General features: G+C 38.3%; 1 protein-coding gene across 1 annotated transcript in view; it reads left to right on the forward strand.

Annotated features, from left to right (window-relative positions):
• The first annotated feature begins 7,081 nt into the window (after positions 1-7,081).
• Positions 7,082-12,657, forward strand: part of mmd (disintegrin and metalloproteinase domain-containing protein mind-meld) — a 117,493-nt gene continuing 111,917 nt past the window's right edge. The window contains 1 exon segment of the mRNA XM_065318035.1: positions 7,082-7,358. Coding sequence (XP_065174107.1) covers positions 7,283-7,358 — 76 coding nt within the window. The 5' untranslated portion in view covers positions 7,082-7,282.

Raw genomic sequence — 12,657 nt, forward strand, 5'->3', positions numbered from 1 at the left:
CGACGCATGCGGAATTAATTATTGCAATTCTCATTACTGGGAATAAAATGATGGGCACGTTTTATCACTCGCAAGATTAATCCGTGGTATTAATTAAGCGCGGCGTACCCAACAAATCATAATCACGTATATATTATTGTCGGCCGCAAAACCTTCGACACGCAAGCTGGCAACATTTTGTTCCTCTTTTTTTTTGTTTGCTTCTTCGTGCCGAAAACCAGTCGTGGCCATCGAACAAGACGTCGAGAGTGGTTGATTCATTACGCACCTGTAGACTACAGGCGTTGGGCTGGCGAGTAAATTAAATCGACACCCCAAGTCAATTAAAAACGAATCTAAGAAATGGAAGCAAAATAAAATGAAATTGGAATTTATATACGTGAAAATAATACAAAAATTTGAAATTTTGGACTGAAATCATTTTTGAAGGGCGTTTTTAGGTCCTTAGTGAAGGTTTAGAGGTTCAAAAAGGGATGATAATGATAAAGGGCCTCTTTATCTACAACCTAGTAAAAAGAGACTTAAAATTGCTCTAATAGGACCAGAGATATAGGGTGTTTTCTATAAAAATGATACAAATTTGCAAAAAAATGGAAGTTTTTATCAATTTTTGGGCACTTTCAGATTAAATAAAGAGTGGTAAAAATATATAAGTTGTGAAGGGTCCCTTTATCTACCATCTAGTCAATAGAAACCTAAAATTACTCGATTGGTTTAGGAGATACAGAGTGTTTTCCATAACACATTTTGTAAATTCGAGAAAAATTGCAATTTTATTTCACCACTTGAGAATATAAAGGGTTGGAAAAGTACGCGATTGATAATTGGCTATTATATAACTGTATGAAACCCTGAATCGATACCCAAAGTCAATTATAAACGAATCTAAGAAATGAAAACGAAATAAAATAAAATTGGAGTTTATATACATGAAAATAATACAAAAATTTAGTCTGTAGGTGAAAAAGTTGAAATTTTGGACAGAAAACATTTTTGAAGGGCGTTTTTAGGTCCTTACTGAAGGTTTAGAGGTTCAAGAAGGTATGATAATGATAAAGGGCCTCTATATCTACAACCTAGTAAAGAGAGACTTAAAATTGCTCTAATGGAACCAGAGATATAAGGTGTTTTCTTAGAAAATTTTGCAAATTTGCAAAAAATTTGAAGTTTTTGTCAATTTTAGGGCACTTTCAGATTAAATATAGAGTGGTAAAAGTATATAAGTTGTGAAGGGTCTCTTAATCTACCACCTAGTCATAAGAAACCTAAAATTACTCGATTGGTTTAGGAGGTACAGAGTGTTTTCCATAACACATTTTGTAAATTCGAGAAAAATTGCAATTTTATTTCACCACTTGAGAATATAAAGGGTTGGAAAAGTGCGCGATTGATAATTGGCTATTATATAACTGTATGAAGCCCTAAATCGATACCCCAAGTCAATTATAAACGAATCTAAAGAATGAAAACGAAATAAAATAAAAATCGTAATTTATATACGTGAAAATAATACGAAAACTTATCCGCAGGCCGAGAGAAAACTGAAATCGCCGTCTCAAAACAGGTACAAGTGTTTGTTAAACAAAAGTTTGCGCGCTCCGGATCGCAATTTTCCCCCAAACTGGCTGGAGGGTTGGTCAAAGTCTGCAAATTGCTTTGTTGTACCCGGCGCGTTACCATTGCGACGGCACAGAGCGCCGGCGACGAATTTAAATATAAAATCGAATCAACTTTGGAAATTATTTATCGACGGTGCCGCGGGATTAATTGCACTGGCGCGCGCGCCTCGTCCCCGTATTGATTATGACGTACGTTTTCATTAACTTCTACACCGGCATTTGTCTGAGTATTTCATTTCAAACGAATAAATACAGCCCAAACAGTTGTGGGTGAAAGTTTCAAGTTTAGTTTTTGGTTACAAACGCTGTACAACATAGTTCCGAACTGGCTTTTAATTGAAAACGCGACTAATTCGAAATTAATTTCCATGTACGCGTATAAATTTTATTTATATTATATTAATATGAACATATATTAAAATCGGAAGTGTTTGAAGTGTACGTGTATGAAAGAATTTTGTTTTTCAAGATTGCCACTAACATTTTTCCTCGGCGCGCTTCAATTTCAGTTTTAATTTATATAAAATTGCGTGCCGAGCTTGGCAGCAATGCGGAGGGGTTTGTATTGTGGAAAATGTACGCTTACGACACGCCGAACGGAATGTTACGTCGCGGTAATTTAATATTTTAATGAATTTATGTTAAATAAAGAAACGTGCTGTCGCGCTATCGCGTGCTTTTCTTTGTTTTGGTTTATACAATTGCGTCAAAATATTTTCCACTCATCGGAAGGGAAATTAAACATAAGACTACCGAAATTTTTTTGAAATAAAAACTAGTTTAGAGTCGATGTGTTTTCAAAATTAATGAAACGACATTAAAAAGAGTTTGAGTTGTCTATATGGTTTAGCCTGCGATATTTTACAATTGGGAATATCTCGTAAACTAAAAGAGATAAATAGGATCTGATCGCAGCGTCTTAATCTACGCACAATTCTCTTTAAGATAGGCGAGTTAAAACGGAAATCTGAGAGATGAAATTTTCATTCTTAAGAAAAAATTGCCAAGGGGGGGTGCTTGATACTTTTTTTCGACGATTTTTGATAATTAATATCTCTTGAACAAAAAGCGACAGCAACCAATGAATTGCTGATTATGAAAGACTGGAAAATTCTCTATTAGATAGAAATATAAAATATTTATATTTCCTACAGTAAAAGGTCGAAAAATGCGTCTAAAAGTGCTAAAAAGTGACATTTTGCAATTTTTTACGATGTTTTTAAATCGCGAATATCTCGTAAACTAAAAAAGATAAATAAGATCTGATCGCAGCGTTTTAATCTACGAACTAATTTCTATAAGATAGGCTAGTTAAAACGGAAATCTGAGAGATGAAATTTTCATTCTTAAGAAAAAATTGCCAAGGGGGGGTGCTTGATACTTTTTTTCGACGATTTTTGATAATTCATATCTCTCAAACTAAAAGAGATACCAACTAACGAATTGCTGATTATGAAAGACTGGAAAATTCTCTATTAGATCAAAATATAAAATAATTATATTTCCTATAGTAAAAGGTCAAAAAAGGCGTCTAAAAGTGCTAAAAAGTGACATTTTGCAATTTTTGACGATTTTTTTCAATCGCGAATATCTCATAAACTAAAAGAGATAAATAAGATCTGATCGCAGCGTTTTAATCTACGAACTATTCCCTATCAGATAGAATAGTTAAAACGGAAATCTGAGAGAAGAAATTTTTATTCTTAAGAAAAAATTGCCAAGGGGGGGTGCTTGATACTTTTTTTCGACGATTTTTGATAATTAATATCTCTTGAACTAAAAGCGACAGCAACCAACGAATTGCTGATTATGAAAGATTGGAAAATTCTCTATCAGATAAAAATATAAAATAATTATATTTCTTGCCGTAAAACGTCCAAAAATGCGACTAAAAGTGCTAAAAAGTGACATTTTGCAATTTTTCACGATTTTATTCAATCGCGAATATCTCGTAAACTAAAAGAGATAACTAGGAACGGATCTCGGCACCTTAATCTACGGACTGATCTCTATAAGATATGACAGTTAAAACGAAAATCAGAGAGATAAAATTTTAATTCTTAAGAAAAAATTGCTAAGGGGGGGGTGCTTGATACTTTTTTTCGACGATTTTCGATAATTCATATCTCTCAAACTAAAAGAGATACCAACTAACGAATTGCTGATTATGAAAGACTAGAAAATTCTCTATTAGATCAAAATATAAAATAATTATATTTCCTACAGTAAAAGGTCAAAAAATGCGTCTAAAAGTGCTAAAAAGTGACATTTTGCAATTTTTGACGATTTTTTTCAATCGCGAATATCTCGTAAACTAAAAGAGATAAATAAGATCTGATCGCAGCGTCTTAATCTACGGAGTATTCCATATCAGATAGGATAGTTAAAACAGAAATCTGAGAGAAGAAATTTTCATTCTTAAGAAAAAATTGCCAAGGAGGGGTGCTTGATACTTTTTTTCGACGATTTTTGATAATTCATATCTCTCAAACTAAAAGAGATACCAACTAACGAATTGCTGATTATGAAAGACTGGAAAATTCTCTATTAGATCAAAATATAAAATAATTATATTTCCTACAGTAAAAGGTCAAAAAATGCGTCTAAAAGTGCTAAAAAGTGACATTTTGCAATTTTTGACGATTTTTTTCAATCGCGAATATCTCGTAAACTAAAAGAGATAAATAAGATCTGATCGCAGCGTCTTAATCTACGGAGTATTCCCTATCAGATAGGATAGTTAAAACGGAAATCTGAGAGAAGAAATTTTCATTCTTAAGAAAAAATTGCCAAGGGGGGGTGCTTGATATTTTTTTTTGACGATTTTTGATAATTAATATCTCTTGAACTAAAAGCGACAGCAACCAACGAATTGCTGATTATGAAAAACTGGAAAATTCTCTATCAGATTAAAATATAAAATAATTATATTTCCAACAGTAAATGGTCAAAAAATGCAACTAAAAGTGCTAAAAAGTGACATTTTGCAATTTTTGACGATTTTTTTCATCGCAAATATCTCGTAAACTAAAAGAGATAAATAAGATCTGATGGCAGCGTCTTAATCTACGAACTATTCTCAATAAGATAAGCTAGTTAAAACGGAAATCTGAGAGATGAAATTTTCATTCTTAAGAAAAATGATACTTTTTTTCGACGATTTTTGATAATTAATATCTTCTAAACTAAAAGATCTAGAAGTCAACAAATTTCGAATAATGAAATTTTGGAATAGTCTCTATTACACTAGAATATAAAATATTGTTGGGCAAAGGAGCGGATAATGTGACTAAAAGTGCTAAGAATTTCAAATTTTGACAATTTTTTTTGCTTTACTTTAAAATGTAAGTAACTGGCGTCAATTTAGTAAAAAATTAAAACTCGTCTGCACTCACATTGAAAGTTTGACACTAGCGCACAAGATAGAAGTTTGCCGAGAGGAGTTGGGAAAACTTGCGTGTGTGCCATGTGCACTCCTCCCGTACGCCCACACTTACCAACGCCAAACTTCCTGATACGAGAGTGGAAAAACGATCATCCGCGCGCTCGGTTATAATAACACGTCGTGTGCACTTTGTGCACTTTATTATCGAGCTTATTAACTCACAGATATTCCGAAACTTCCTCATGAGTATTATTTAAGTTTCCAACTTACGGTGAACTAGTTAGTTTCTTTATGTAAATGAATATAAATGTTGCAAAAATTTGCGTCCGTGTTACACGTAACCGCAGAAATTATCGCTGCGGCCGAATTTCGCTCGCCGAAACAATGCGAACTAATTCCGTTCGCGTTTCGGCCGGATGACCTCTCACCCCTTTCACTGTCCGTAAACTCGGCGACTCACGATTGTTGAAATATTCATCGGACCTCGACCCATCAGACGCAGGCGATTATTATCAAAAACGCGAACAATGTGTATCTAATTTACCCTTGGATGTGAATTCACACCGAAATTATCTTGGAATTAATTTTCGCCGGCTGGTAATTAATATTATTAGTGCATGCGCAGTAAAATTAGGCGTGGCATATTTAATTATGCCCCAGGAAAAGTAAAAACAATTGAAGAAATTTAAAAATAGTAATTTTTGCATGGATATAATCAATTTATTACAATACAGAGATTTTTCTTAAAAAAAATGGAGTGAAAAACTTTAAAAATAAATAAAAAGCAACCTAACCTATGCGACTGTACTGCTAGACAACTTAGACACGACTGAGCGTTTTGCGCGTTGCGCGCTGCCTTTTATACCCTCAGTAAATCAAAAAAGTAGTGGGGAAAGATACTCTGCCACGTTATTAGTCGCTCATACGTATACGTGTGTGAGTCATAAGTGTTAGCCGAGCGTACACTGCCTGTCGACTGCGTAACTTTCCCCACCACTTTCCGGGGTATAAAAAGCCAGCGCGCAGTGCGCGCCTCGCTCAGTCGAGCCTAAGTCATCCAGCAGTACAGTCGCAACTTTCAAAATTCCTCTCCCTCTTATTTTCATATTTCAGCGCATAAATATGCTATTAAAATAAATAACAATCAAAAAATAGATTTTCCACGTGCTTAAACATAACCTCTATTTAATTATACGATCATAATGGCTCAGTTAATAGAATTACGCGCAAATTGTCGCCTTGGCGTCGACGATATATGAGCGTTTTAATCGCGCTGGAGAAGTCCGAACGGACACGTATTTCTATTTCGTTAAAACGCTCGACCAAAACGTTTTAACACCCCCGCTACGTGCGCTGGCGTTTACGGTTAACACTTTAATGTAAGGCGTTTCATTATCAACTAACTCAACGACTGCGCGAATGCTGGAACGTGGTTGATTTACTAGTACAGCGCATGCAATTTTCGCCCAACTATTTGATCATACTCGTAATTATTATGTGAATAATCCCTCAATAAAACTACGTATGCATACGTTAATTATAGATGTATGTTTAATCAACTAAATTTTAATGAGGTGGTTTGTTAAATATTTATTTACGATTTATGAATAGTAATAGAGTTGTTTGTGGATAATAAAGTCGTAGTTTGAAAAATGTTTAGTTTAATTCGAGGCTAAGCGCGGAAGAATAGATACACGAAGGTTGGGTTTTGGTGGGATTTCGGGTCGGGGAATGGTGTTCAATTTCGGCTCAAGTTGAGTGCCTCTGCCGAGAGAGAGAGCGGCAGGTTGCGTAACAGCGAAAATAATCGCTGCTCCAGTGCGCTAGTAGCGAGCCGCTACCGGCGATGATGCTGCGATGCTGACGCCGCCGCCGCCACCGCCGTTGCTGCCACCGCCGCCGCCGCCGCCCTCTCCCCCTTCCCGCCGACCCTCCCTCATCCCTCCGCAACGCGCGCGCCCTGCCCCTGCCTGCGCCGTGTGCGTACCGCTCGCGCCGCTCGCCGCGCCGCCGACACGGATAGAGAGGAGAGAAAATCGGGTCCGGGCGCGCGCTCGCTGTTCGATTCCGGGCGGGTGTGAATCCGGTCCAGCGGCGGCAGCAGAGGCAGCAGGGTAGGGCCGACGCCATAGCGCCGACTCGCTCTCCCGGCGGCTCGCGAGCGCGCACGCACTTCACGATGAAGCTTTCGCTGCTCCACATCTCGCCGCGCCGCGCCGGTTCTCGCGCCCTTTACTAAATTATTATGGCTGTGAATCATGCCGTTGATAGGTAAAACATGTGGTGGCTTTACTGTGGACTGCTTGTCGTCGTGGCGACGATCCGGTTTAATGTGCTCGCCGCTTCCAAACGAGGTGAGTGTCTCTGTGTGTGCGAGTGTGGGTGGGTGAGAATGTGTATTTTTCGACAAGTGGAGGCGCCGGGCAGTGTCGTTATTATCCGCCAATAAAATCGACGCGGAAAGTGATTCGCGAATGGTGAGACAATTCCGGGGCGTTTGGCGAAAATTCGAAATAATCCACGCGAGGATACGAGCGGCATTTTACGACTCCACGATGCGTCGTTGCGCGAAACATTCTCGCAATCTTCTCACCTGATTTTATTGAATAACTTTATTCCGACGGCTGCATGCAAACCGTTTTTATATCGCCCGAAAACCAATTGGACCCTCTTTTCCCCCGATGCAAATCATAAAAATATCATCGACAAATATTATCATCTTTCGCGGTGAAAATGTGGGTTAATAAAAATAGGTTCACGATTGACTAGTTTTCCGATCGAAAAAGTTTGCAATCAAAGTTTAATTTTTCAGCGTGTGCGGTGATGTGTGCGCTAATTAGAAATAGAGAGGAACGAACATTAAAGTAACTCGATGATTGGCATTGGTGGGTTGTAATGCGAAAAGCTTTGATTTGGAGTCATCGATGCGTCGCACAACTGTTAAAAGCAGGGGCCCGATCTGCTCCGCTGACGTCGACGGGACAAGCCGACGGTGGCGGGAGCGGGCGCGATGAGGTCAGGTTTTTGATGACGAGATGGGAAAAGCGGGTATAGGTCGACTGACTGCGAAACGATTGAGGTCGCTGAAGTAGCGATATCGGCGGCGAATTTTGCGAATGAATGCCCGTTCATTATGCTGAAGGCTTTCTAATGGACCGGGAATCTAATAACCGACGTTCGAAAATTGCTTTCTCCACCGTCAGCTTCCCCTCAAGCAAGCATTAGAAATCGCCGGATACTAAACGCGACAAATCTCGCCGAAAACAAGTTTTAATTTTATTTTTTAGCGTAAATCAGTTTTCCGCAAGCGAATCTAATTTGCTGATTTTCACATAAGCGCAATTTGGTTAAATTTCGTTCATTATATTCATTTGGCGGACGACGTCGCGCGGAAAACATGTTTTTCCAAAAGTGCGAGGGAGTGGAGGCGCCGGGCACATCAGCGCACCGAAGAAACTTACAATAACAATAATAATTTTCGTCTTATTTGGGCGGGCAGGCTCTCAAATTACTTTATTAAGTTATCGTGGAGATGCTCCGCTGATGGAGGAACTTTTCCTCATAAACATTTGCGACGAAATTATGCCGCAAACAAAAAATTATTTTTACACGCTCAAAAATAAAATAAAATAGTTTCAGATATAATATTCCGCCTTTCATTGCGTGCAGCAAGGAAAAGTTTAATTCCATCGAACAATCTGCGTCCATTTGTCGATTTGTCGAGAAACTTTTACATTCATACTCACATTTGAAAAGGAGAAAGCTGCGCCGTCGCCCGGTAAACGTTCGCGATTATCTTTTATCTTTCGATAATATTTCAGTGACTTTGTTATTATCCGCGCTTGCCTTCCACCTCCGCAGACATTTCTTTAGATTTCTTCCCGTCGATTCACATTCCATGCTTGTTAGATTACCTAATTAACAACGACAATGAAATTTTATCGTTTTCGACATACGCGTCTGCTGGTTTTTTCCGCTGCGCGTTCGTCAATCGATTTTCAATTATCCGCGGACACATGCCGCATTACGAATTAAACGCTGTGCGCTTAATTGCTCACAACAAGAACTTGAATAAATAAACAACCAAAGCGTTCACTTGGCCAAATATTTTTCCAGTGTTAAACTTTCGCTTTGATCGTCACGCGTCCGTTGTCTATTGTTGTCTACGTTTTTTTTTTTATCCCGGAGCGTAAATTGAAAACACAAAAATAAACATTCGTGATATTCAGCTTATGGTAATGACGAATTTTGCGCGTCGAGTTTTATGTGTCATACGTGTTTTAATATCGCGTACGTGTACGTAAAATATCAAAAACAACACGCGCGGATTGAAACAGTTACGTGCGCAATATTTTTAATGTCCGTTTCGATTTGCCATTATTATCAGCGTGCGCTCGCGCGCGCGAACCTCAAAAACGTAATAAAATATTACAAAGTGACCCGTCGCGCGTCGGTTTTTATTGCGATCGTAATTTTGTGCTCAATATTAATATACTCATACATTCAAAACATTAATTTATTATTTAACTCATCAATTATCAAGTAATTTATTAATTTTTTTCGTTTTTGAGGAAAATCCAATGTTAAATAAAACTTTAACGCAAACATCATAAATTTTTGAAACTAGACCTTGGCTAGAAACTGGAAACTCGAAAAGTGTGAACAAAACTCGAGCGCTCCTCCGGGGCTCATTTGAACTTTACGCAAAACGCTCATTCCTGGCACACCGCACAATTTATTTCCACGAAACCTCCACGAAACCGATATTATTAACAATGAAAACCATTCGCTTATTTTACGGCCAAACTTCAATCATAACACCCACTCACTATGATTTTAATGTTTTAATTATGGACCAGGTTATTGCGTTAATAAAGCACCTGTAATATTTTTACGAGTGCACTTTTATTGCGGGTTGCGGCAATAAATTTATAGAAAATTAAACGCATGAAACTATCCAAACTTGATTTTATTTTCGCTGCGCACAATTCCTGAACGTTTTATCTCTTTTATCAAATAATATCTAGTTCAATTTTTTTTCAGAGAAAACTTATATTTTCTGTGTGAGTGTACTTTTTTGAAGCATATCTCTACAATCGTCTTCTGGCTGGGATTTTTTTTGCTTTTTGGTGGAGGCGCCTGCCTGCGTTTGTTCTCTTACAGGCTCTCCCTCGACCAAGGGCCCTCCCCGCAGCCGGAGCGCTCTAGTGCCCCCTCGAAGTCTTTTCATGTATCGCCATGAGTGGCGCGGCGGCGTTCAACGCTTATGTCTTTCTTTCGGGCGAAGGGCTTCACGTCCGCGCCATGCGGGCAAAACCTGCCAGAGTACCATTCAACTAACATCTAACAAATATAATAAATATCTCTACGAAAAACCTGCATAACTTTTCCAATACTAGACTTTATACACGCTTAACAAACAAGATAATTATACAATATGTAAAAATGTATTAACCTAGATTTGCGTTGATGTTAATTTATTGGGTTAATAATCATTAACACCACGCGCGACACATAAATTGTGAAAGTTTCATTGTTCACCTAGAAACAGGTTTCTGGAAACTTTCCATGTCATTGTCCATGGTTTTTTTCATTCTTTTATTCACTTTTATTCACAATAAAAACTATCCGGATTGTTTCCATTCAGAAAACGCACAATACTATTGCGATCCACAAAAGTTTTTCGCAAATTTTAACCGCATGAAACATTATCATAAAAATTACATTATCTTCAACTGGATAATGGTGATTAAAATTTTAATGTGTTTTAGATTGTGCGCGGAATGAACACAAACGGGCTAATCTGGAAATTTCGACACGAAAAATTCCGATTTCGAGGCGGTACTCGTATCTCCATATGCAATCTTTTGCGGCGCGCCATTTTGAAATTTTAATGAAAAACTTTAGTTGCGTTTGTATGAGAATGGAGTGCATGCTCTTCGCGGCGGTCGTTTGCGAGACAACGCCGAAATAAGCTCGGCAAACAACCTGCATACAAGCACTTTCCACGCTGCCATTTTCCATTTCCACGCGTTCGCATGGATTTTGTGTCTGCAGGTGAAATGAAAAACGCAAAAAAACGAAAAAAACACAGGAGGTGTTTTTCTGCGCTTCGCCATGCTTAGCTGCTTAAGATAAACTCATAAATTTCAGCTAAATGAACTTGATTATGGTAACGGATTTTTCCCGCTGTGATGCTTAGTTTTACGTTGGATAATGTTAGTGGAAAGTCGTAAAAACGATGAAACTAACTGACAGGATTTCCGGATTGCATGTGAAATGCAATGCCAGCTGTCGACAGTTGGATTGATGATGATTGTGGGCGTTTGTTGAACTGTTTCGTGTCGAATACCTAAGCGGATGCATAATTTAAAACAACCTGCAACCGCCGCACAAATTGATTTTTATCCTCACCCATTATATTCTATACAATTGTTGAATGCATCTTAAAAATTTATAACGCTTTAGAAAGGCTAAAAGTATTTTTCCTGGAATTGATTTCACGCTTGCAATTACGATGATCAATTAATTAAAAACGTAGTGGTTCGAAATGTTTGCATCCGGCACGCGATCGCCCACTTCCGGTCACGTCAACTTTCCCCACCGCTGGTGGTAATCCTTCAAGAAAACCCTTTTGTTGCAGGCGCGCGCGTTGTAGCAGTGGTTTTCTTAATATTCGCCGGCAGTTACAACGAGCGCCGGAACGGTGCGGCGCTGTTTGTGAGGTCTTAGGCAAATGAAGACAAATGAGGGACATTATTACCTTAGTTTGGAACAGGCATCTGTCAACAGGAGCGACGCGCGAACGCGAAAGCGACGTGCTGACTCGGCGATGCGCCACGCATTGCGAGATGACGACTCTCTTTGCTGGCATTCCCGGCGCCTTCGCCAAACATTAACCCGACCGGACTGGGCGGACAGCTTCAGCTGACTCAGATATTCCAAATTAACAATAAACGCAGACGTTGTATACGCTGTCATCTTAATCCTTTGTCTTGCAATAACTTCGCTCTGACTCCAGCCAGGATTTAGTTAATTAATGTTTGTTTATCATATCGTATTTACTAAAAATTCATTTTTATTTTTAACTAGCTTTAAGCCGCGGCTTCGCTCGCGACTATCTAAAATAATGAAGTTGCTTTCGTACGCGTCTGTAGTCACAGAAGAAGTAACAATGAAGTAGAATGGCGGGAAGTTTAAAATGGCTGAAAGTATAGTCTATGGAAGTATAGTGTACAGTCTCCATAGTGTAGTCAATTGGATTTGATGTTGACGTAGCTGTCGGTAATACAGTGTGATAATACAGTGTGATGGTACTATAGTACTTAGGTTAGAGCTTCATTGCTGGAATGCTAGATGGCGTTAACGTAGTCAAATAGCCAGATGCAGAGGTATTATTGGCTAAACTATTTCTTTATTTTATTTAAAAAATAATTTTTTTATTAAATAAAAAGTAGCCTATAACCATTCGGGGACCACTAAGAATATCTGTACAAATTTTCATGATGATCGGTTGAGTAGTTTTTGCGTGAAAGTGTAACAAACATCAGGACTTTCGCATTTATAATATTAGTAGGGATTAATATTTTATACACCTTCTTGTTTTAAATATATATACACGCAGTCGATGAAGGAATTTATTTCTGGATGGCT

Source organism: Atheta coriaria, unplaced genomic scaffold (assembly GCF_025399875.1).
Source record: "Atheta coriaria isolate IRGN ID8LTWV9N9 unplaced genomic scaffold, Caltech_Dcor_3.1 hic_scaffold_3_pilon, whole genome shotgun sequence".
In the NCBI taxonomy this organism is placed as follows: Eukaryota; Metazoa; Arthropoda; class Insecta; order Coleoptera; family Staphylinidae; genus Dalotia; species Dalotia coriaria.